The following is a 26,842-nucleotide window of genomic DNA, read 5'->3' as shown; positions in this document are numbered from 1 at the left end:
GCGACATAGCAGGAGACATTTTCTTAATCGATTTCAAGTTTAATGTACTTGCAATTAGGTCGTTATTTTATTAAGTATTCATTCGGTATAATTGTACAGTAGCTTGCGCTATCAATATTGCTGAGATATGTTAGTTATACAGTGAAATAACAAAATAAGGGTCATAATAAAATGTGGTTGTTCATTTTCACTTACTTTATTGATACAATTTCCAACAACAAGTATAATAGCACTAGCACTACAAGATCATCTATTATTATAATTATACATTAAATACCTGTAAATTAAAATCAAAATACATTTTAATTCGTTTTTATTGTTATAATTATAATGGAAATCACAGTCAGCTTCCAGCTGACAAATAATATTATTGAACTAAAGGAACATACTCTAAATCTTTTTTTCTCGTTACAAAGTGTTTCACACGTTATAATTAAGTATAGCATACTTTATAAAATTTTATAATTTTGATCACATGTTTTGAAGAAATCCCTCAGAATGAATATAAATATAACTTTAATTACCTATATATTTGTTCAATTATTTTATGAATTAAATTTAATTTACACATGGCTTCAGCAGAATCCGTGAATTGTTTATATATTCAGTTCAAAAGCATTCAATCATAAACTTTACAAACCAAGTTGATATTAATTTTTATTATATCAGGATCAGGCAGAAGGTATTCTTTCAAGTATTCATTAAGAAATTTATTCGCAAATATTGACTAGACTTATGAGACAAAAAAATCATCAATTTTTTTCTATTCATTCAATAATACTTGAAACCACCTCAAAATTAGATCGCATTCTAAACATTACCAACTGCTTTTGAACTGTTAACTTCATGAACCAGTACAAGGTATACTACAAATATTACCAAAACGTCAAGAAATATGTGTGATTTATTAATTTTTTGATACTCGCACACGATTATAAAAATGTATTTGCGTTCGAATCATAAACTAGACATATTGTATAAATTGAATCAGAAATAACATACACAAACAATAATATTTCTATAATCAGTTGCACACAAAATGGTGCTTTTAAACTAATTAAACTTTGCCACTTACAAACTAAACAAGCTTGGATCAATCCAAAAATATAATGTTTTGTATATCACTGAAAACGCAAATGAAGAATAAGAAATCCAAATAAGTATATAAGGGAACAATTATTTTTAAACAGCCTCTTTTCTCACCCATATTAATTAAATTTTAATTCTACATTCATCATGATAAGAGAAACTCACTGAAAACCAAACGAAGACTAAATATTTCTAATTTGTTAAGTAGAATGTCTAAACCCCGGCCACTTTAATGATTATATTATTTTTATGAGTTTTCCCTCAGAATTAATTCGATCAATGTGAGCAACCATTGACAATGTTATGAATAAAGATGTATGTGCAACTAAAATTAGCGACATATTTTTCATAAAGGTAGTACGTAAATATGTTTTTCAAGAAATCAGCAGCTCATCGTAAAGGTGTTCTATTTTATTTAGCTAATGGAATCGTGCAATAATATAACTGAGCCTGCATTTTAACACGGTCTTAGGTTTGTTATTCACTTGAACTGTTAAAAATCTTAAACATCGAATGTGTATAATGTATACCTTTCCTAAAGATTACTTTAGCTCTGTGACAGATGTCAAATGCATACATTTTGTTTGTCTTTTTCGCACTTACGTCGTTGATATCGGTCCACCCTGCCGTCACAGAAATCAAATTATATTTAAAGGACAATAAGTATTAGATGTTAGATCTAGTTGAGATGGAAGCCCCGCTCGTTGGTCGCCGCCAAGAGCCGCTCACGCAGCACTTCCTTGCAGGAATATTCTGGCAGCTTCAGGTAATGTACACACGTGTTCACCGAAGGATACGACCCGTCTCCTGCGTCCACCTGTCATAATTTGTATTTTTTTTATAAATATACATACATAAAAAATAATAGGACCACACCATCTTTTACCCATGGATGTCGTAAAAGACGACTAAGAGATAGGCTTATGAACTTGGGATTCTTTTTTTTGGGCAATAGGCTAGTAACCTGTCACTATTTGAATCTCAATTATATCATTAAGCCAAACAGTTGAATGTGGCCTAACAGTTTTTTCAAGACTGTTTGCTATGTCTACCCTGCAAGGGATATAGACTATATGTATACGTCAATGACATCCGCGGAAGACCAGCATCGCTGCTCACACTGTGATATTTGCTGAGCGGAGACCTATTAAGTACATTTTTGGATATACATTTTCATATTTTTATTTGTATTTTGTACCAAATAAACATTTTTTCTTTCTTTCTAAAGAAATAATTCTTTACGTAATCCATGTGGACGTAAGTTCATTGTAAATAAAAATACGAAACCACCAAAACTAACAATATGAATGAGAAGTACCATGAATTACGAACAGTTCCCACTTTCGTTGAATAAAGTGCGCGTATATTATGAAACTATCGAACAGTTATCGAGTCAAACAATACAGTTCGAGCCCGGGAGTTTTACATTTTATGGGAGGAAAACGCAGCTCTCACTTTGCTTTGCTTTTGTTTGCTTTTTGTCTAACAGCGCACACTTTCTCGACTCCCTACAAAATATTTTGTTCCTGTAGTTCTCATCGCCTCATATCAGTCGTAATCTGGACTATCACTATCCCACTGACCTTCCTGACCACAGTGAGGCGGGGATGCAGGTTGGCGAGCCCGCCGGGCGGCAGGCTGCTGCAGCCCGTCGCGAACTGCAGGAACGCCTTGCGCTCCAGCGGAGACATCTCCACCAGCACCTCCACCAGGCGGAGGAAACCGGGGCTGGGGGAAAAGAACAATAAATCAATACAAACATTGCATAATTATCAGAATTAGAGGGAGGAACCTATGATGGTCACAATACATCTGAAATTATAAATAACACATTGCCAATTGTGCGTTTATAAGTACACACGTTTAGTAACTAGGTATAGTCACATACCTGTCTCGAGTGTAGCCCAGCTTAGGCTCTGTATACGCCAGCAGATGCTCCCTGGTCCACACGGGCCCCCTCTCGCCACAAACGAGGAGTCTGAGCTCGGTGTGAGAGAAAGCTCGTAGTCTTCGGGGCGGGAACACGGCTCCGAACCCGGCGCGGAAGGCGGCCATCTGCCGGCGAACTCCTTCGCGCACGGCCCAACGAGCGCTGCGTTCGGCGTACGCGCGAGCGTTTACAGGGCCCACCTACACAGAAATTGTATTGATTATATTACGGTTTTCATGTACACAAAATATTAACTGATGATATTACGTTGAACTTTATCAAATGTATTACATAGTATACAAAAAAAGGCTATGAACCCACACATTGCGCCAAATAAACAGCATGTTGAGGTCCAGGGATTCGAACGTAGCGCCCTCTACCGTGATCTCCTTCACAAGCAAAAAAGACAGAGACTGGTCGCACATCACGGCTTTAAATTTTTCAGGGAACACTAGACTAACCTCAATATGCTCCCCGCTATCGCACAGAGGCTGCAAGGCCACTTCCGGATCTGCACTGGCCGCCACATATGTCATAGTAAGAGCCAGCGATGCAAACGTAGCGCCCTCTACCGTGATCTCCTCCGCTCGCCGATTTATCTCCTCAGTAGACAGAGACTGATCGCGGATCACAGCATCATATTCGTCAGCCGCAGCGAGAACGCTTTGTAGGAACCTTAGGACAAGAACAAGAATTTTATTTAAATACTAATACGAGGTAGTCCGCCATCGATTTCCGTTCCCACAATCCTAAATCAAGAACCCACGCATTGCGCTAAACAGGAAGATGAACTACAATAAAATTACACCCATTATCGATAAAAAATATGACATCTTTCTGACATTCTCTTCTTCTTCATCGTGTTCTTCAGTACTGACGGTCGTGTCCGCCCTGAAATGTTTCCATGCTGTTTTCTTTCTTCGGCTTCTTCTAACATTATCTGACAAAATAAATGCCTCATCCTATGAAGGATGTTAAAGTTCGATTAGGTCGAAGATATATGCCGCTTATGATAAACGCATACATGGTGAACAATAATCTTTCTTTGTTCACAAAAATTTTAGGCAAATGATTTTTGCTCTCACCTGTGTCGAATTGGATCGATTTCTTCTAAATGCTCTGGTCGTAGCTCTTCTCCGCACATGATGCGCAAGAAAGGCTCTGATAATGGTAAATCTACGAGACGACCATCTTGTAGCACCTACAAATAAAACAATCCATGGAATAAATAAATCTCATCTGCGGGTAGTTTCACAATTTTCTTTATGTGTTTAATAATATAGAGTTAGGAACGATTTACAGACTTACCCCAAACTAAGTTTCCTTTCATTATAAAATACCAAGTTTAACTTGAATTTTAATATACTATACTAAATAAAAATAAAAAAAGAAATAAAACAAGCTTTAATTACCTTAGCTAAAAATACTCCTAAGAACCAGAAATATTTGCAAACTTTATCACAGATAGGCGAGTCTTGTGGCAGCGGCGCCGGGAACAAACCTCCCGCGCGAGACACGTAGTAGCCAGGAGGCTTTTCTGTAATCAGACATTTCAAATTTTTTTTTATGAATGTGAGTGAAGCGAAGTTAATAAAATGAAAGAAAGGTATGCAGGAATCTTGATTAGCCAAGAAAGATAAAAATGATGAGTGTTTGGATGCTCCTTTACCATATACTAAGGTCTGCTCGCTGCAGCTCGGCGGCCACCAGCGCGGAGACCTCCAGTGTTGTTCCCCGCCTGGTTCCTCTTTCGTTGCACGACAGTCGGAGCAAACATCTACAAGATGATATCGTACCTTCCGACAGCACGAGCTGCTGGTCGGGCGCGGCGTGGTCGGCGTCGCTGAGCCACATGCCGAGGTCTGCCCGCTGCAGCTCGGCGGCCACCAGCGCGTAGAACTCTAGTGTTGGTCCCAGACCTGTTCCTTCTTCGCCTGCGAATTCTACTTCCAAGACTGATTTACGGCCGGCGTGGACGCGCATCACCTGATATACAAACAGTTATACAAATTAAAAATATGTTCTACTATCTACTGTTTCAGCCCCGCGCCCCCTGTCTCTGTGTCTGTCGTCGGACAATTTGTCGAAAGGACGCTGCAAATCAAACAAAGATATAAGTCGGCAAGCGAATACCTTGCCACGAATTCGGTACAACCGTGACACGTAAAGATGATAGAGATTCGTGATCTGACGCGATCGCAGAGCACGGACCTGCATTCTATTTTGGTGTTTGCTGAACATTACGTATTGCGCGGGCCGGTTTTCAAACAGCGTTGGTATGGAACGAAAAAAGTCAGTTCTTAACGTTTAGAAAATGTACTACAAAATCAACGCTACCTGCATAGCAGATCTCAATAGATGCGGTTGTCGCGGTATCCGCACGCGCTCGTGCCGCAGCCTGCCCATACGGAACTCCGTGGCTTCTAGTTCCGCACGACGCGGCGAAACTGTGTTGCCAGCTCTACAATAGAAAGATAAAAACATTAACCAACATAAATAATTTATAAGAAATCAAATACGAAAGAAATCAAGAGCCATCAGTTTTGAAAAACTGAAAGGAGGCGTTCTGCTGCATGGCTTAATGATGAAAGAGTTTCAAAAGTGATAAGTGGCTCCGCCCATCGCCTATAAGAATCCCAACTTTATTAGCTTTTTTATTAATAAAGTTACCTAATAACTATTTTCTATATTTTTTGTAAAATAACATTAAAGAAAATGGAAAGTTAACCTTTGCCTCTCAAGCGCTCTATCCCTTTGCGCTTGTAGCCACACAATGGTGCGCGACGTGCCGAATGCGGTGCACGCGAAGAACATCTGCCGCGTCTCGAGCGGGAACAGGAATGGACACCAGTCGTTCAGTTGTTGGCACCTGTGCACACAATACATCTGTTATAATTTTAAATATTAGAATCGGAAATATTCAACAAGCAACCATTATTGCAATAGTCAATAATCATTTCAATAGAAGATTAGTATTGTTGGAATAATAAATCTTTCGGTGGGTCGATATTTGATTGACCATCGTAGTACAAGTAGGCGTGCATTAAATTTTCGGGGCAACCCTCACTGATTTGCATCTTCAAGTTGTCGTGCGCTGTTGGTCGTCGTAGGTAAATCCGATTTACAAAGGACTGCCTAAAGTACGATAATCCCTTAAGCTACAGTGCACTGACCAGGGCGGTGTCGCGGCCGCAGCCAGGGTGAGCGGCTCCTGCAGCTGCTGGTGCAGCTTGTTGGTGAGCTTGGTGGACACGAACGCCTCGCAGGGCAGGGAAGGCGCGGCCGCTCGTAGCCGCCGCAGCACTCGAACGCAGCATGACACCATGGCGCCCTCTGGACCTTCCGCGCCGCAGACGCCGCGCTCTATAAACAAAGCGGGCTGTTGACTCTATTGCGGGACATAGTTTCATACTGAGTGACATGATGACATTGCATAAAATGAACGTAAACTCGAGTTACTGTGCACGGAACTCAATAAAGCGGTCTTATAAGCGATTTTTTTGTAAATTGATATAATTGTTAAAAAACACGTATTCACTTTATAAATCAAACGTCGTGACTTTGCTTACGTATGAAACAACTACATATGTACTAAGTTTTGAGAAAAAAAATGGTTATGAATATAAGCCTGAAACATTTTCCATCAGTCAAACTAGCTAAACATGCCACTTACCTGGATCAGAAGGTTCATCATCTTCACTGTCGCTAGAGGAGGCAAACGTTTCCATGCCCTCAATCTCCTTGTATGTTAGCCTGTACAATACAATTATATAAAATGACTACAATTTAAATTTGGTAATGAAACTTAAGACGAAAGAAAATAATTATTAAAATATGTACCTTTCAATAATACTAAATATGCATACATACCAAAAAAAAAATTCAACAGTCTTGTATCTAATTAATTCACTTACGTATACGTAGTATCCCTGGCTGCGTCTCTCATCCTAGAGTTAAGCGCAAGCACTGCGCGGTACAGTGTCCATGATGGCCGCTGCAGCGCTACGGAAGCGCCTCCAGCGCTTAGTACTAGCCGTAAAGCGGGTAAGCGGCCGCTTGCAGCGGTTGCTGCCTCGCTACTTTCGCTTGCGACACGTTCGGGCTCGGAGTCTTCCTCGGCATCAGACTCCTCGTTGAGCGGTATGTCGAGATCTAGTAAAAAATATATTTGTAAATCCTTGTCATTGTGATCAACAAAACTGTGCTTTACTAAATTGTTCGTCCACTGTAGAGAGCTATAATTTTATGATGAACCAAGGATCGTCTATATGTATAATCACAATACAAGAATATGAATTGAAATGAGAGCATAAAATGAGGTCAGTAATTACGCGAAACCTCCGCCGGACCACCGCGACCTAAGGGAAAGACAAACCAGATAAATCTTAAGACGTTTGTATGAAATAATTAACTTACCAACTGTCTGGTTCAGATTGGTGCGGCCAGGTCGGGGGTCGAAGGCGGGAATGAGCGCCGAGAACTGCCGCTTCAGCACAAAGTCATCGTCCCAGGGCCTGCGAGATCTTGAACCGTTTACTCCGCGAACGGCCTCCAATGCTTCTTCCTCCATCAACGAAAGTAGATTGCGGGACACCTGTGAGTAAGATTTGCATTAAAACAGGTCTACAAATGTGATATTGCTAAGTTTTGTTTCATAAACGAGCGAAGTGATGTTGGTTATCTGTTTGTTATAATTTATATGCCTCATCAAATGAAATTTCGCATACTTATTTAAGAACTTATGAGGACACGAGAGACTTTTCATTCCGGAAAAACACTGATACAGCAAAAGAACTAAATATTCATTCATTCATTCAAATAATCACGTCCATATCCCTTGCGAGGTAGACAGAGCCAGCAGTCTTAGGCCACATTCAGCTGATAGGCTAATGGTAGAATTAAGATTCAAAAATTCAAAGAATCCCATAAGCGTATTCCTTAGTCGCCTTTTACAACATCCATGGGAAAGAGATGGAGTTGTCCTATTCTTATTTATACTGGTGCTGGGAACCACACGGCTCTAAATAACATAAAATAAGACGAGAAGAATGGGAAAAGAAAAAATACTTATCGTGTCGCAAAACGACGCGCCCAGCTAGTAGCTTAATGTGCATCTTACATTGTTTGAACATAGCCTCAGTCTTTTGTGGACTGTTGGCTCCGTCAACCCGGCCAGGAGTATAGATGCGACTAGATACATATATTTAACATTTTTTGTAAACAAATTTAATTATGTTGGTGAATAAAAAAATGTTACTGACCACTTCCTGATAAGTAGGTTCATTTTCCTTGTCGCTATCGAGCGCGTCGTCGGCCTCGTCGTCATCTTCCAGTTCTGTGAGCAGCGCGGGCGCACGGCACGACTCGAGGAAGTCTTCTAGCGATACCTAAATCAGGATAAAACATGTTTGTTAACTAGCTTTTATCTGATATTAATAAATTTATATGAGAAACCCATACACCCCCTTCACGAAATATTCTCGAATTCAAACTGTTGATTTTTTTTTTTCAAAAATAAAAGACTATGCATTTGACATGACCTAAAAATTCATGTCGATGGACAAAATGCCAAATCAAGCCAATCACCAATAACCATAAACAACTTTAACAATTTTCTGCCTTACTTGTTCACTTTCACTGGAAGTAGATGTGAGGGATAATGTCAGTGCGTTTTGAGCATTTGGCGCCAACGACGGATAGCTTTGCGCCGCAGACAAAAGGCCCCCGGGGAAATTGCTCGAAAGCGCCAGTCGGACCAAACTGAAAATTATATGAATGATTAAGTCTCTTATTTTTTATGACTTCAAATGTTGTAAGTTTTATTGAATGCGTTAAACTATTCTAATGCGAGCATTTTTTGTAAGACACAAGCTTGTATTCATGACGCAGTCATCTAGTATAAAGATTATACGTCTATTTGATTGTCTGTATATTTGTATGTCTATTTGATTGAATGACTACCTCAAGCAGAGCAACTGGTTATAATAGTGACTTCTTCACCATGAAATTTTATGCATATACAAATGTACAACGTTGGAGGTTTTTGTCAGTATAGTTTAATTCAGATCATCATACGAGTATTCTGTAAATAACGATACATACAAGGCATTTTCTTACCTTGGGAAAAGGCTATTGGTATGATTGGTGCGATTGGCCCGTTGCGCGCTGTTGCCGCGCTGTGCACTTCCCGCACTCGGCCTGCTAACTCCTAGGGACTCCAACAACCGTGCGGCACCCTGAATAAAAATAATTATTTCATAATTTAAGTTACACATACAATAAGGTATTTCCCTATGGCAATAGGTACACCAAAAATAAGAAAAATATGTAATCCTAACATTATTTGTTTGCAAAAGCTTTCCATCTCTGGTCTGTAAAGCGTATATTAACCTCCCTTCATTATCGTATATATGCGCCTAAATAGGCTATGAAGATCATATTCTTCAGGTGGCCAAAATATACTTATTGCAGACTTGATTACATTAAAAAGATAAATAGTTTCTTACGACGGATTTGCTAAAAAAATATTAGACAATTAAACAAAACGCCATACAACTAATAAACGTTGGGTGCCAGCAAATCCTGCTTTACGAAGCACCACATACCTGCTGTGTGAGATCTGGTTCACTGGCGCTCATAGTTCCGGAGCCGGCTCCTGATTGGTTGTCTTTCTTATGCTCGGTGAACTGCGATTCACCGCTTTCGCTGTCTTCGCACTAAATATACGTTAACATTATGATTTACTTAACTTCATATTATAAAAAGGCATTTTTTCATTTCAAAACTTATCTATCTAATTGTAGAAAAAATCATATTCAAAACACTTAGATAGACCGCCATCTGTTTACTATTCATACTTTATACACGATACCTACGGAATAGGATGACCATGATGAACACACCAAATCTGAGACATTACTTGCATCAAAATATTATTAATATGATGTATTAAGTAAAAAGAAGTTAACAAGAATCGTGGCAAATAGAAGGGAGTAGTATTTGCTTTCTGAAAGAGGAGTAATTATAATTTACATGTACCTGTATATGTAGACGGTTGACATTGTTCCTCAAGGTGTGCAGCAGAGAAGCGGGCAGCCCCAACAGATCAGTGGAGAGTAAAGCGTTCGCGCTGTTACGTACAGCGTCCCCTTCGTGCGTTGTACCTTCCTGTGTGGTAAAAAACGTTTGCTTAGACTCAATAAATCTAATGAAGTAAGGGCAGGTTATACTAGCTTTTGTAGGCTCTTGACGGAATATTTAAAATTCTTTATTCGAAAGACCCTTTAATAAATATCCGTTTGTCAGTTCGATCTATTTAAACATAGTCATGTTATGTATTACACCATACTTCAATTTAACTCCACGTCAAAACATATTCTACAATATCATGCTGACAAATATTGGCAGAGAACAAATTATGCTGCGGGAAAATAATCTAAAACTGGGATACATGGGGATTCCTTGAAAATTAAATAAGTTATTATTAATAAAGATATTTGAATACAAACTTCTTGTGGGTTGGCCTCAGGTAAAGGTTCTTTGGCTGGATATGGTTTGGTGATGTCGGTAATGCTCGTAGGTCCCATTTCCATGTTGGTAAATGATGTGTTTCCTAAATCTGGCATGCAGTTGTTGCCTTCTGCCCCTAAAGTTAGCGACTCTACTATTGTAGCCAGATCTGAAAACAAAAATGACAATTATTAATAATTAATGTAATTTTTTTATAAAAATATTAATAAATCAAAAATAAACTGAGCCATCACAGAAAAAAATAAATAGCGTGACAATCCTTCAGGTCGACTTGGTCCGTTTAGACATTTGGTATTGGACTTACTCTTGGACATAAATTGTCCAAGAATAAGTTTAATGCATACTTATTCATTTGTATCAAAATGGAACTCCAGAGTATATCCAGAAAAAAACATTGCAATTTTATAGGGCCAGGGATCCTTCTTTCGAAGTTTCTCTCTCACTCAATTTATTGGCTCCGTCGCATCATAAAGATTCTACACATTATCAAAAGAAAACGTATAGTTTAGTACATCTGATACCTGTGTTAATGTGGTGCGTGGAGTTATTTATGGCGGACAGGTCTGTGGCGTGAGTTCGCGGCCGCGACATGTTGCTGGCCAGCTCCTCGCCGGAGATGTTGTCTGCGGATGATGCCTGTTCCGTTGATGCCACGGATATCTGCACAAGTAAATTTTAGAGTCATATATATAAAAGTTAACATTTTTGTCAATCGAGTCTTTTTCGAAAATACACTAGTTTGTGGCTTAGGAAGCGGCTTCAGTGTTGATGGCTCTACCGTGACAAAGTTTCAGCCATGCTCTTTTCACCTAGAGAATTGTCGTCACTTTCACATCGTTTAGACCATTACCTGGTGATCCACAGCAGTGGCGTCAGGCAGGCTGGGCGTGGAGTGGCTCTTGCGGCCGGCGCGGGCCGTCTCCGCAGCCGCCGGCCCCGCGCCGCCCACCACTCCCGCGCCGCTCACCACTTTGAGGTCGTATTTGCCTTCAGCGCCCATTCTGTACGAGTTGCGACCGCCATGGTCCCATCTGTAGAAAATATTCTCATCTTAATTATATTTAAACTAAGTTCTACATCAAAAATACGAGTATATAAACTCAAGTTTGTGCGTCTTCATATGATCATTCATGATTCAAAAACTGTTAGGTTACGGTTACGAAAAATGAAGTAATACTAACTTGACATCGACCCATCCGTTGTGTAAATCCGAAGTGACTGTGCCGACTGCGGGTTGCGGTCCGTCTTGGTCCCTCCACTTCCAGTCGGCGCCGCGCACCACCCTGGCGCCGGCGCACAGCCCGCGCGCGCCGCGCGACCAGCGCCGCGCGCGCGCGCCCGCCGCCGCGCCGCCGCTCTGCACGGACGTCACGTGATTGGTCGCGCCGCATTGCTTGGGACCAGTTTCTACTACGGCCACCACCTACGACGAAACATTATTTATTTAAACTTCATTGCACAAAATACATATCTATTAACCATTGGGTCTTACAGATAACTTAATGTGGGGTTAAACTAAATAAATATATTTATACCTACACAAAATATAAAATAACATAATTATAATACCTATACATAAATAAAAACTACAATAGATAAACAATATACATAAATAAATAGGTGCATATTACCGAAATGAGTGAAAAGGCGATATTAAATACCCTCACGACTTAAGAAAAACCCGTATACCCGCGATTTGAAACTAGAACGACTTGGGGATGTCCTGATGGACTCGGGAAGTGAATTCCAGAGCCTAACAGCCATAACGACGAAGGAATTGAATTATATTGGTGAAGGCTAATATCTCTGCAGGAAAGAACAGTTTCTATTTTTCTACTATTGAACTAAACTAATAAAAGGAGTGTCTGGAAAATAACACAATTTCACTAAGCTTTTTTAAACTTTATCCAGTATCAGTTAGTTATCTCGATGGTCCTATGATCAGTTAATTTAAAAAAAAACTTATGCTATGTGAGCTTTGCTACCCGGCTCTTGTAGCGCTTGCTGGTATTGTTCTATCTCACTCACCTTGCCGTAAATCTCGAACCCAGACAGAGATAGGTAGTGGTTCTGTCCACTTGCGTTCTTCCCGTTTTGTTGTATGCGTAGGTAGCGGTATGGAGCGTCTGCTCTCAGTCTCCAAGTGGCCGTGCTGCCTGGTTCTTGTAACGCTTGCTCGTCGTTGTGAGCCAGTAACGTGCTCCATGTCACACCGTCCATTGACATCTAAAAGTAAACATTCGTATAAAGATTTTCCGTAATAAGGCATTGAATTATCAGAAAATAACCTAATGAACATAATGCGAAGACATCTTAACTTTACCACGCTAGAGACTCTATAAGATGTAAAGTTTACGATGCAGACGATCAAAAGTGAAAGGAGGAAATCTAAACCCGGCTTCTGAAGCAAATCAGCAAAGAACGTTGAAACAGAAAACGAGTAAAGAAGCGATAAAGAATGTTTCATGGAATATTCTCATAACTTACTTGGAATAGCCAGTTCCTCAGTGCCGAACGGCCATATCCACGCGCGTGACGCATCGTATAAGCTGTGGGCACAATATGTACTCCAAGATCCATAGCTATAAAGGCTCGTCTATCATCATTTGTATGAACGTTCAGTGGTTCTGGTGACCGTGATAGGACATCCTCGACGCGGCCATATGGCAACTGTTTTCCGTCTGAAGACCACACGCAGATTAGATTATGAGCACCGGGGTTGACCCATTCGCAGGAACCGCCGTTGGTGCCAATGAAATATATGAGGCCGTTCTCGTCGAAATCGTGCTTAAAGAAAAAAAATATATATTTACTAGATATTCTACAGAGGAAGCATATAAACAGTTATATTTTCATGCTGATTTACTTTATACATCAATCATAACTTTGGCTATTAAAAATAATACAGACAGAAGCCCTTAATACTACATCTTACCTATATTTAAAATAAAAACAATAATATAAAAAAATCTTTGCTTACGTCATAATTAAAAGTGATAGGCGCCTCGGCTTTGATTTTCTGCGTGAAGTTGAACGTAGCACGGTCCATGTCGTACCACTGGCGCGCCACGGACTTCGCCAGGAACCTCTCCAACTGGCGCACCGTCGTCAACGCTTCCACTTTCAAGCTACGACCGGCATTGTTGCCGTTGTTCGAACCTGAATCTTCGTTGGAGTCCTCGTTCGCTCGTTCCACTCGGAGTCTTAGGAAAACGTAAATAGTTATAAACAACTGTATCAAGTAAGATTTTAAAAAAAGAACTTTACCATGCCACAAACCATATTGGGTTACATGTTTGTGATACTCGTATTTACCATATACGTTTGATAAGATGATGTAGGCGGGAATAAGGCTACGGAGGCTCTCCAATCCCGCCCCTAACTAGGTCAATCTCTCCAAAGCGCCTCTCTTGCTTGACTTCTGTTGTGAAGCATGGGCTTCACACTTGTATAATTTTTATACCCTAGGCGTTTAGCGAGGTGATGGAGAAAGGCGGTACGCCACAAACCGGTATCGTTTAAAATCTTCCGTGAATCGTGGGCTGTACGCCTGTAAGATGATTTACTGTAGCCATTTAGTGAGGTGATGAAGGAAGGCAGCGCCGGGATGGGCGAGCACAACCAGACGCTCTACACTCTCCAGTATGAATGCTATGAAATGTACGTACGGTAAAACCCCCAATCATCGACACTTTTACGCACGAACTCTAGTATTTTTACAATATTTGTTTTATTTTTATTATTTTATCATATTTTGAAGTTTTGAGTAAAATTTTAGGGTATTTTGCATGATATATTAAAGTAGAAATGAATGTGATATAAAAATTTACAAGATATACCAATATAGATTTATGGTATTTTTGGCCTAATATTCGACTGCAGAAATCCATTTACCGACAACCGGTTTTCGACATGTTCCAATAATCGAAATCTAGTAATCGACATGTTCTATTTATGGACACCCAATATTTAACGGTCCATTAATCGTGCACCCAGCCTAAAATTTTCAAATGGTAGCTTTAAACCGAAAAAAGTTATGAGCAATAAACCTTACTCACCTCCTTAGTGATTTCACTAATAAAAGTGGCTTTCCGTTAAAAACTTCTGCCGGTCGATATTTAAAGCTCAACCATTTTTTATCAAAATAACCGAATGTAGAAAGTGACACTTGCAATGAGAGCTGGATGAACCTTGTGTATAACTTATGCTTCGTTTACGTTCAAATACACAACATTAGTATATCCTTTTTTTATTTTACTTTTTATGTGTCGATCATTGGTGGTCTGTCGGACATTGGGTACTTTACGTTAGGCTATTAAATAATGAGCTTGAAATTTACCGTATCCGTTTGGCGAGGTGATGGAGGGAGGCGGCTGAGGTGGGGGGCGGGGCGTCGCCGGGAGGGGCGAGCACGGGCAATCGCTCAACGCTTTCTAGTACGCCAACAAGCCTGGACGCGAGCGTAGCGCCCGCTCGGCCGGAATCGCTGGAAACCCATTCTCGGACCACACGCTCGCGTTCGCTGGCCTGTCCTGGTGCATCTGTGTAAAATATAATTTTAAATATTTAGATTTAAATATAATTACAGCCGTTAAGACAAGAAAAATCTCTGGCAGCACTATTTTTAAAAACATTAATTTTCTGGCTTGTAAAAATCAATGTTAATTATTTTTTTTACTCTTTTTTTATTTTGTAACATAAAATTTATCGTTCTTACCATTGGGCTGCGGCGAAAGCACTTGTAACAAAGAAGGGGCGAGGCCGGATGACTGCAATTCGTACGCGGACAGCAGTTCGTCCCCGCACAATAGTTCTGTCAGCTGGTCCAGTGACTCGCGAAGTTCCGCCTGCCAATCTTCTGTTTTAGGAAAAAATAAATATATAAATACGTTTTTAAGACTCGTCATCAGCTGCAAAACGGTTATCCTCTAACAGATGAATCGACCGATTGATTTGTACATACTGTACAGCTCTACACACATTTGTCAGTGATTCTCTTGAAGTATGCGATTAAAACGTCAATGTAAAACAATCCACAAGCAAGTGTTTGTTGCATTACATGTTAGTTAGTTATGTACGAGATTTGCTTCAGCTTTTTTTGCTTGCTGCATGTGAAATCATATGAATTGACGACGCGATACTGAGAGCCGTCACGTGTGAGCACTGACTTGTGGGCTGCGTGGCGAGGCGCTGCGTCCTGGCCAGCAGCACGCGCAGGCGCGCCACGGGCGGCCGCGGCTGGCGCGTCGCCGCGTGGCTCAGGTGCCGGGAGAACAGGGCTCGGGCGCGCGATCGAACCTGCAATACAAGCTTTGTTATGTAGAAACAGGTAAGTAGGTAGGTAGTAGGTAGTAGCTAATTAGGTTAAAATCCCATCATTTTTAAAAAACTATAACACTACTTTGTTTGAAGTGATACCGAAACAAGGAGCCTAAGGCTTGGTGCAGACGGACCACCGACCATCGTCACTAGTGGTGGTCGCGCGCTGCTGCTACATCTGTACGATAAAGTAGGTACATAAACTAGTAAACTATATAAAATACCTGTGCTTTGAGGGCTTCAGCTTTTGCAGATGAACGAGATCTATTTTGATTGGACGTCGCGCAATCTGAAGTCACAGGGCGACGGTTTGTCCAACCTGTGGCGAGCTCCGGACCTACACATTGAAATTTAAAATTTTAAAACTGAAAAGACCGAAGTCATATAGAAAAAAGAAAAGAAAGTTAAATTCTTACATAAAAATGTTTCAGCTGTAAATGTATGCTTAGTGCCGCGATTGGATTCGAAAATAAATCCAGACAGATCTTCTTTCAGTATTGTCGTTTGCTGCTGGCCATCTGTATTGTGTATTTGCAATTCTTTCTCCCTAAAAAAAAATTACATAGAAATGTTATATAAGTTCAGTAATAAAAACTACTTCACAGCACGTGTTCCAAATTTCAAAGTACGTACTTCTTGCAGGATAATGCCCAATTTCCGAGGATAAGTCTAGTTGTCCCTGGCTTAGATAGTATGGGTTGAGGTACTACATTCTTCACGGAAGCTCTAGCTCTTTGCAATTTGTCGATGAATTCTCCACGATTTTCTGAAATGTTAAGTTTAAAATATCTATAACGACTTTTAAGGCAAGACTATTTATAAACGTTATAATTAAGTATGCGATCTGCTACGACCGAAAGCAAGCCGCATTTACCACGGCAAGCGACGACAGCATTTGGTTTGATAATCAGCGTTATTGTCGCAGACGACACAAAGTATTATATACCCCACAAGTACCTTTAGCTATGTAATACAAACCGGTATTATCAGTCTGATGCTCGGGGCTGCCACTAGAGTACATTGTGGCCAGCTTGCCGTCCAGGAGGAACCGGAACCACCCGTTGCTGCCGGTACTGAGTTCGAGCGCGGCGGTGTCGCTCCACACGTATAGAGCGTCGCGTCCGCGGCACAGGGACCACTCGCCCCAAGAGTACGCCACGCCATGGGATAGGCATGTTGCGTCTTCACTACTACCTGTGAAGAGCCAAATATAACTTTCTCGTTAGCATCGCTAGGAGACCGATTCGAAATCTGGAGATGTGGAGCCCTCCTGATAGGGTTCATGGTAATTTAAATTGCCATTGAGGGACTTTAAACAACATTTCAGATTTATAAATAAAGGAAAACGACACTGAAATGAGGTGCAATTGGTTGCACAGCACAGGTACGGCATCGAAAAACTTGACAGTAAAACGTTTTGCCACATGAATTAAATCTACAGTCAATGAAAAAGAAAAATTTAAAAGAACAAATATTGGTACAAAATTTAGAAATGCTTCTCATCCTTCTCGTAACAATCCCGGTTACATCCTCATTGATTGACAATGACCCAGGAGGTCGGGGAGAACCAATTGACCTCATCTCTTTAATAGAATAGCTTTTTTCTTTTTCAAAGCTGGCCACTTTGATTCAAACACATCATATCTTACCTGCAATGCTAGTTTCTCCATCAGACGAAACTTGCGAGGCGGGCTCCGAGGCCAACGCTTCCACCTTGCTGAAGACGCCAAGCCTTGCAAACTGCTCCAGATATATTTCGGCAGCCTTCACCATTAGTTCTTCAGCAATGCCAAGTACGATGAGGTGACCATCGTCGTCGTCCTAATTTTCAATTTTTAGTTATTATCACACTAAATCATAATCACCGAAATAAACTAAAATCTAATAGCTGTGAGCAACCAATACAGTACTAAGAATATTTTTGGAAAGTTGAATTTTGCATAAGAAAATAAAATTTTGTTATTAGGTATATCTATGACTCACTTCTTACTTTCATCACTTCTGGCAGATGACACAATTTGGGTCACACACAAAAACAAATGACCATCGCCTTAGAACATGTACACAATAACTAATTCTAAAACTAGAACAAGAAAGACTTGCTAGATCTCTTTAGCTGTGTAATATGTATTAACATAATTTTGTGCACAAAACACTTTATTTGTTATCTGTACCTGTTGATAAAAAATATAAGTACACAAACAAAACGGTAAAAAAAAAACACATGAAAATTAATAAGGACATTAAAACATAAAACACAAACAGGACGGTTGATGCAAGTAATTTTCGATGGTGTGATGTCTTTACAAAAAAATGTTGATGTATTGGAAAGCAAATAGCAATGTAATTAAGAAGAAATAAAAATATCGACAATTAAGTATTAGTACTGAAATGTGACTACATTAACTGGAAGAGTTTAGCTATATTGTCAGCCGGGCATTACTTCGGCGTCTCCGTACGGATATATTAAAATGGCGTCATGAAATTTGGACACGTTAATTTTCAAACCATTTTTAAATTTTTCCAATAAGTATAAATCATGTGAAAACATCCGTACGTCTTCGTCTGTCGGTCCTGCGGCTCTAACAATAGGCATAGAACAAAATACACGCCTCAACAATGTGCGTAGATACATTCAACACAATTTTACGAGTAGGTAACTCTTTAAAAATGTGAGGGTGAAATCGATACGGGCGTATCGCTCGATTTTATTGGTTTGTTACTGTAAACGCCAAAGCCATGTTGATATAAATAAATAATTAATAAATATATACGGGACAAATTACACAGATTGATGATCTTTATACTGAAACAAGATGATAAATGATAAGTCTGTAATTGTAAGTGATCAATCTCGGGTCCAATGACAACACGATCGCGACAAATAACATCTGAATCGAGTCGAATGGAAACTCAAATTGGTCAAATGTTACATGAACTTATAGAGGAACAATATACAAGAGATCCGCCCGCATACACGGCTAGTATTAGAGCCGCACATTGGGTGAGCACACTCATAGGAATCATCACACCATCGGAACATTACCGCTGGGGGGCGAATATAGCGGGAGCGCAGGTACCGCGGCGGACAGCGCCGCACGCCGATCTCGCCCTGATTGCACATCACAACATATTATGCTAGTATAAAGGTCTTTATATAAAACATTTGGTTACAGTCTTACCACTTTTATAAGTTACGCCCATGTCAAATTTTTTATGGCGCGAAAATATTTGAGCCTTTCAGAGCGGGCCATTTCTTCCCGCGAACTGAGTGACGAAAAACCCATATAAGTCTGCTATTGTACTACTATTATGAGCGAGATAGCAGGAGACATTTTCTTTTTGTATTGTTTTATTATTGATAAGTTTTAATGTTTATGGTCGTTAATTGTTTTCATTCGATTTGAAATGGCGGTAGGTTGTGCAATTCTTCGCCGTCGATTATTGCCGATGCGATTTATAAAAGCAGTAGTACTGTACTGTAATGGTTAAATTACTTTTACTTTGAACTCATTATTTTGTTAGAAGGAAAGCTTTTGTCGTAATCCTTTATCTTCATCCAACGACTGACCGTCCCTAAAGTACCTTGTTTTTATTAAAATTTCAACACAATTTCAACCATTAGTTGCTTTAAGTTCATGTGCGTATACCTCGTATTAATTCACACGTCTTATCTCATAGATCAGAAACAAGTTTCTTACTAAATACCTACAAAATATAATAGGTGAGAGAACAAGACTTAATTGCTCTTTACCTCTATGTTTTGAAACAAGCTGCAGGCACAGATGATTACAAACGTCCATACATAATATAATAAGCATAGACTATGAAACCATTGCTATGTAATGAAATGTATGTATGACGACCACTGGACGGTATTCACGAACTTTGTTACATGCGAACAATACGCCTTTCAATGGACCCACTTACATAATTAGAAAGGGAATGCTGTATAGCACGTCTGGACGGCGGCGCGTAGTGCACCATCTTGCGGACGAGAGACAGACAGGCGCGACGCACACTAGCGACAATGTGTACACACGACACTAGTCACACTCACCACGTTGTCCAGCACGGCAGCCACGAGCTGCGTCAGTAGCGCGGGCGTGGTGTGCGGCGCTCTACGCAGCAGGCTGGACGGCGCGTAGTGCACCATCTTGCGGACGAGAGACAGACAGGCGCGACGCACACTAGCGACAATGTGGACACACGACACTAGTCACACTCACCACGTTGTCCAGCACGGCGGCCACGAGCTGCGTCAGTAGCGCGAGCGTGGTGTGCGGCGCTCTACGCAGCAGGCTGGACGGCGCGTAGTGCACCATCTTGCGGACGAGAGACAGACAGGCGCGACGCACACTAGCGACAATGTGGACACACGACACTAGTCACACTCACCACGTTGTCCAGCACGGCAGCCACGAGCTGCGTCAGTAGCGCGGGCGTGGTGTGCGGCGCTCTACGCAGCAGGCTGGACGGCGCGTAGTGCACCATCTTGCGGACGAGAGACAGACAGGCGCGACGCACACTAGCGACAATGTGGACACACGACACTAGTCACACTCACCACGTTGTCCAGCACGGCGGCCACGAGCTGCGTCAGTAGCGCGGGCGTGGTGTGCGGCGCTCTACGCAGCAGGCTGGACGGCGCGTAGTGCACCATCTTGCGGACGAGAGACAGACAGGCGCGACGCACACTAGCGACAATGTGGACACACGACACTAGTCACACTCACCACGTTGTCCAGCACGGCGGCCACGAGCTGCGTCAGTAGCGCGGGCGTGGTGTGCGGCGCTCTACGCAGCAGGCTGGACGGCGCGTAGTGCACCATCTTGCGGACGAGAGACAGACAGGCGCGACGCACACTAGCGACAATGTGGACACACGACACTAGTCACACTCACCACGTTGTCCAGCACGGCGGCCACGAGCTGCGTCAGTAGCGCGGGCGTGGTGTGCGGCGCTCTACGCAGCAGGCTGGACGGCGCGTAGTGCACCATCTTGCGGACGAGAGACAGACAGGCGCGACGCACACTAGCGACAATGTGGACACACGACACTAGTCACACTCACCACGTTGTCCAGCACGGCGGCCACGAGCTGCGTCAGTAGCGCGGGCGTGGTGTGCGGCGCTCTACGCAGCAGGCTGGACGGCGCGTAGTGCACCATCTTGCGGACGAGAGACAGACAGGCGCGACGCACACTAGCGCCGCCAGCGCCGAGGTAGCGCGAGCAAAACAGAGGCACTAAACGTCTGGAAATTTTAAATGGATATCAAAAATGCCGCTTATTGGGATAGTAACTAGACGATTGGGAAGTGATAAGGAAGATACTTTTAAAATCATAATTTTTTTTACCATAATTCATTAAAACTAATATTTAAGGCCAAGTCAATCAGCTACCAAAATTAAAAAAAAAACTTACTCAAGATAAATAGCAGCCATTTCCTTATCACCAGTGTCTGGAAAATCATCTTCGTTTGATGATGTCGGCGAGTCGTGATTGCCGACCACTAACCACTCTCCGGGACATTGCAATATCGCTGCTACTTCTCTGTGTCCTAACAACGAAAAAGAAAAATCGTTGCAAAGAAAATTGAAAATAGAATGATGAGCATATACACAGGTCCAGTATGTATTAAAAAAGGAAAATGTATACTGTGTGATTGAAAGATTTGTAAATTACCTTGATCGTGTCTTTCTCTAGCTTTATCTAGCGGTGTCTTGCCGTCCTCATCTCTCAGATCTGCGTTGGCGCCGTATCGTAGTAGCACTTTGGCGATCGCCGGCCGACCGAAACACGCCGCGTAGTGTAAGGAAGAACTACGCTGACCGCGGTTTACATCCGCACCTTATAATAAAAATGGTATATTTGAGCGAAATGTAACATATAAAGAAATAAATTTTTTTAAACATTACTTATAGTCACAAAACAGTTAGTTTCCGTCATTTCTTAGTAGGAGTACCTAATTGAAAATGTCATGCACCAATTTTTCATCTTTGAGTGGTGCAGTTGCACTAAGCTGTTGCATATCAAAGTGTTTATAGCTTAAAGTGGAAATGGAATAAATTTAAAATTCAACAAGAATTTGCTCTTAAAAACTACTCAGTGATTCATAGAAATCTGTATAAAAACTCACCCTTTTCGCATAAGAACTCGACCATCTCCTTAGTTCCGAAAGCGGCCGCCCAGTTGAGCAGCGTTTGACCGACATCGTCGGTGAAGTTGACGTCGACGGCGCCGCTCGTGACGGCCGCGAGCAAGGCATCGGTGTCTTTGCCTCGGATGCAGTCTATGAGTTGTCGGTGAGACTTGTCGCCTCGAGTGGAACCCCCGCTGGAACCTTCGCCGCTAGCGCCCCCGCTGCTTGAGCCAGACGCTGAGCCGCCATTACGATTTAGACCCCTGTAAATTAATATTATATTTAAGTATGGATAAATCACACAGATCCAGTTAGTTTCAAAAATACAGTTGCAATGAGAACCTTCTCTTTTTTGAAATTGGTTAAAAATAAGTCACGTAAATGTCAAGAAAATCGGGCACTTTGCCGAATTGAAATTCTAATCTGGGTACTGCTCGCTTACCTCTCCTCTATTATGGTTACCTGACTATTAACATGGAGCGTCAGTCAGCCTTAAATAACAGTAAATGTAACTCACGTCTGTATTGCGTGTCGTCCTTCACACAGCAGCACGAGCAACAGGTCAACAAGTCGCATGCACTCCAGACACCACCTCTCGTCCGCTTGCACGGCCGTCTCTATTGCCGAGCACAACTCTAGGCGGACCAAATCCTAGGGGAAAACAAGATTTCATGACAAAATTAAATATATACATATATCTATATTTCAAAATGTAGGGTTGAACTATATAATACAATAATTAATTAAAATGTATTGTCGGAACTTACATGTGTAATCTGAGACGAACCCCGGCACAAAGTGGAGAGCAAGCTAACGGTGGTAGATACAGATGGTGACAGACATTTGTCTTCGCTGCTTTCTGTGCTTCCCAAGCGACGTACCAGCTCTTCTATCAGACCTGGTCAAACAAAATTATTTTTTAAGTATTTTGTCTTCACATAAGCATCACGATGGTAGAAACAATCCTTTTCACTTGACACGCCACATCTATGTTCTATCATAACTTAACGAATTATACAGTGCTAAAGGTTATCTCATAATATGTTGAGAACAATAATGGCGACTACAAATTTTTCAAGAATTCATAAATTTAAAAGTAAATTTCAATTGAAGAGTGAATTTCACCCATACCGTGTTCAGCTAGCGGTGCAGGGTCAGCATGTGCCCGCGCGAACCTGTCGGCCAGCGAGGCGAAGCAGCGCAGCGCCGCGTCCGCCACGCGCGCGTCGCCGTGCCGCAGCAGCGACGACAGGGACGACACCGCGTCGCCCACACGAGCATCGCCCGGCTCCATTTTGCCGCACACCCTGCAATCAAACAAATAATATACACTTAATTCCTAGCAATCTAGTTAATTCTAAATGAACATATACTTATTAAAAAGAGACAATGACGTGACATAAACAGGTATTTTCATAAATGGTAAAATCAGAATGATTATTATATTATTACTTAGAATATAATATTTGACACTTTATTAGCGTATTGAGGTAGGGGCAATCGATCGTATCGTGATGCAGGAGTGGGGTTTTATGAGGCTACTCCTTTAGTACAGTTGAAAGTACCTCTGGCCATGCAAGGAAAATGAGGATGCAACCGAAACTTCAAAGAAAATAAAAGGTACAGTTCAAAATAATGCCACAATAAAAGCATACACAGTATGAAAAAAGTATAAAGTAACTGAATGGAATTTTACCTAGAAACCACAGCCATGGCGGAGTGCAAGGTATCCTTGTGCACGGAGGTGCCGTGCTGCGTGATGAAGTGCAGCACCGCGGGCAGCCCGCCGCCCTCCCACACCGCGCCTGCTTCGCGGGTGCACACCAATTCTAGGACCTATAACAAATTGTTATAGTAAACAAGACTAAGCAATATTTAAGCTTATATCTTCTTACAATATTGAGATCAAATATACTTAACTCCCATAATTAAACAAAAATATTATAGTATATGCTTAAAGCTTTCCAGCAAAGTTTAATCATAAATTAATCCAAAATATCCCAAAATGAAGAAACAACATCTATCTGTGGCCATCATTGAATGAGCTGTACGATTTCTGCAAAATTACTATGTATGTTGGAACGACATAAACATGCCAAGAGGAAGATTAGAACCTAGCTATCACTAGCAATTATTGCAAATTTATAAAAACTTACTTTGATACATTGCTCAGCCAAGTCTTTACTTGTGCGATTGTTAGGATCAACTGTAAGCAGCCTGCTGCAGATAGCTTTAACAGCACCTTCAATAGCTACAATCCTCCTTGTGCATTCAGCTGGAAAAAGGTAATTATTCCATTAAAGTTTTGTTCTTCCTATTCTAATATAAGGTCCTTACATATCAAATAAGTGTTTTGTTGTACTATCACTCTAACCACAAATTTCTCTTCTTTGGTTAGGAATTCCAAATTTAAATTTATACAGCTATTTTCACGTGAATTTGTCATTCATTTGTTTTTTTTTCTTCTGATTTTTCTTTTTGCGTCACTCAGCTTACAAAATGGAAACCTTAAATATCGCGTTAAAATTACGAGAACAAGTTCCACCATGGCACCAGTGCTGCGGAAACGGTTCGAAGGGTTAATGATGTGTCGCAAAAGAAAACATAGTGCATTTTTGGTTGCAACATTTTCAACCTGCAGAACAAGCCTCGTGGAATGAAGAATTGAGGGCTATCCATCGCAAACCACGTCTGAGTTAGTTTCAGGCTTCAGCAAATGCAAACTATGATGGAAAAGCTAGCTGCTAAACAACTGAGCCTGGTCAATTGCCGACGCCTCTGCTGCTTCACAAAATAGAAGAGCTTCATTTGGATTGTTTAACATGCACTTTGATTAAATAACTATATTATATTAAAAAATATTTAACTTTTTTTTCATATACCAAATGCCAATTTCATAAGGACCTAATATAAAAATTATTGAAACATGAATAATACAAAAAGATAACTGTTGTACTTAAAATAAATATTATAATATAATTTGCGAGGCTATCGTAATTACAGCATTTAATATTTTATTACAACAACAGAAATAAAACTAATACACTAATCTACCTTTTTTGAAAAGAACTATACCAACCAGAAACATCCAAATAATAAGTTATAGCTCTTGCAGTAACTTCTAGTACATTGTCCGGAGCACATTCATCAAGGAATATTTTGCAGAGAGCAGGCAAAAATGTTCTTGGAGGACAACTGAAAAATAAAATAAAAATTAAGCTTTCAAAATTTCATACATACGTACATATGGTCAGGTCCATATCCCTTGTGGGGTAGAAAGAACCAACAGTCTTGAAAAGACTGATTGGCCACATTCAGCTACTGACAGGTTGCTAGCCCATTGCCTAAAAAAGAATCCAAAGTTTGTAAGCCTATCCTTTAGTCGCCTTTTACGTCATCCATGGGAAAGAGATGGAGTGGTCCCAATGGAGTGATCACATTTCAATAACATTAATAGTACTAGCAGTGCCCGCGACTTCGTCTGCGTGGAATAGTTATTTTGGGCATCATTGAAGACTGAATAATTTTCCCCATTTTCCATTATTTCTTTGCTCCTTATAGTTGCAGGGTGATGTTATATAGCCTAAAGCCTTCCTCGATAAATGATATATTTAACACAAAAATAATTTTTCATTTTGAAACCAGTAGTCCCTGAGATTAACGCGTTCAAACAAACAAACTCTTCAGCTTTATAATATTAGTATAGATGTGAGCTTAGCTATAACAGTGAATATTTTAATTGTTTTCATAGTATGTATATGTATCTTCCATGGCATTACCAATGGATGAAGGCTTGACAGATGGTTGTTTTTATTTCCATGTGTGACTTAACTACCTTTGTGCCTATGAGACCAGTTTATTAATTTATTTTAATTGCCTAGGATACTGGCAATCTTAGTATATTTTTATTTTATTTTAGGTTTCATTCTTAACATAATCATTATATGACTGTATTCATAACAATGAAGTTCTACCAAATTTATGAAAATACCTTTCAAAGCATCTGTCGACATTGTCAGACATGAGAAGCAACATACAAAGCTGCTCGAGAGCGATAAGCTGCATGTCACGCTCATCTCCCTGGCCTGTTAGGAGCCACTCCAGTAATGTCTCAGGGTCCACTTCCGCCATCTGCTCAAATACAGGAAATCTCCAGTCAAAAGAGGAAAAATAATAGATACCTTTGTAGAGAAATAAAAGGTGCCAGTATTAATTAAATTCGTATAAAACATGAGGAACCTATAATTCAGGATGCAGGCAGAATATTAAGTGTAAAACAATTAATGTCATATTTGTGATGCGATAGAAAATGCTTTGTTGGATTGCTCAACTTAAAAAATATTCTTGTCTTCTAATGGACACTTCCCAATTCCACATGAGCTGCGAGATATTTGCATGAATTCCGAGACAATGATAAGAAGAAACAAAAGTAGGTTACAAACTAGGAAATAATGGAGAATGCACCTTTCTCTTTCATAAAATAAAGTCGGCGTATCACGTGAAGAAAACTATCTGATGTTTTACAAAATGAGTAATAATCATAAATGTTTATATCATATTATATTGTTAATATGAGAGATAAAAATAAATAAATGTAATTGTTTGAGGACAAACCTGAAGGTTATGATAAGACTTACTTTATAGGATTAGAATACCATAATCATTTAATTCAGAAGCAAAGCTCTTCAGTAACGGTTTCACAAGATATAACATAAAAATAAAATAACTTCGACAAATACGCAATTTATTTGGTCGTTCACTTCAATAAAAATCATCACACGACATTGTACGCCATCATTATTTCCACTAGCCACAGATTAAATAGACAGCA

The 26,842-nt window shown here is 40.5% G+C and overlaps 1 protein-coding gene across 1 annotated transcript; it reads right to left on the bottom strand.

Moving 5' to 3' along the window:
* Positions 1 to 177: 177 nt before the first annotated feature.
* LOC106139723 (E3 ubiquitin-protein ligase HECTD1) lies at positions 178 to 26,815 on the bottom strand. Its single transcript, XM_060947632.1, has 46 exons — positions 26,649 to 26,815; positions 26,003 to 26,142; positions 25,091 to 25,206; positions 24,168 to 24,286; positions 23,708 to 23,847; positions 23,143 to 23,318; positions 22,779 to 22,909; positions 22,529 to 22,662; positions 22,009 to 22,274; positions 21,555 to 21,719; positions 21,294 to 21,429; positions 20,943 to 21,123; positions 18,915 to 18,980; positions 17,518 to 17,689; positions 16,847 to 17,062; positions 16,502 to 16,634; positions 16,285 to 16,415; positions 16,093 to 16,205; positions 15,718 to 15,847; positions 15,267 to 15,407; positions 14,889 to 15,090; positions 13,530 to 13,752; positions 13,037 to 13,336; positions 12,578 to 12,775; positions 11,731 to 11,972; positions 11,400 to 11,580; positions 11,071 to 11,209; positions 10,528 to 10,697; positions 10,058 to 10,186; positions 9,625 to 9,735; positions 9,137 to 9,255; positions 8,644 to 8,779; positions 8,281 to 8,406; positions 7,436 to 7,613; positions 6,934 to 7,171; positions 6,693 to 6,772; positions 6,193 to 6,382; positions 5,748 to 5,888; positions 5,357 to 5,480; positions 4,816 to 5,005; positions 4,432 to 4,556; positions 4,105 to 4,220; positions 3,481 to 3,694; positions 2,978 to 3,219; positions 2,673 to 2,817; positions 178 to 1,906 (listed from the first exon to the last, which is right to left on the bottom strand). The coding sequence occupies exons 2-46, from the start codon at positions 26,140 to 26,142 to the stop codon at positions 1,769 to 1,771; spliced, it is 7,203 nt and encodes a 2,400-aa protein (XP_060803615.1). The 5' UTR covers positions 26,649 to 26,815; the 3' UTR covers positions 178 to 1,768.
* Between the last annotated feature and the right edge of the window lie 27 nt (positions 26,816 to 26,842).

The sequence above is a fragment of the Amyelois transitella genome, chromosome 14, assembly GCF_032362555.1.
Source record: "Amyelois transitella isolate CPQ chromosome 14, ilAmyTran1.1, whole genome shotgun sequence".
NCBI classification, from domain to species: domain Eukaryota; kingdom Metazoa; phylum Arthropoda; class Insecta; order Lepidoptera; family Pyralidae; genus Amyelois; species Amyelois transitella.
Note: the sequence above shows the minus strand (reverse complement) of the source record. Positions and strands in the feature narration are given on the sequence as shown.

Excerpts from the sequence above, each read along its gene's own strand:
- LOC106139723 (XM_060947632.1), bottom strand. The coding sequence starts at position 26,142 with ATGGCGGAAGTGGACCCTGAGACATTACTGGAGTGGCTCCTAACAGGC. Across the intron at positions 22,663-22,778 it reads GTTCGTCTCAGATTACACAT|GATTTGGTCCGCCTAGAGTT; the intron begins GTAAGTTCCGAC and ends GTTTTCCCCTAG. Across the intron at positions 10,698-11,070 it reads CACGCACCACATTAACACAG|ATCTGGCTACAATAGTAGAG; the intron begins GTATCAGATGTA and ends TTTTGTTTTCAG.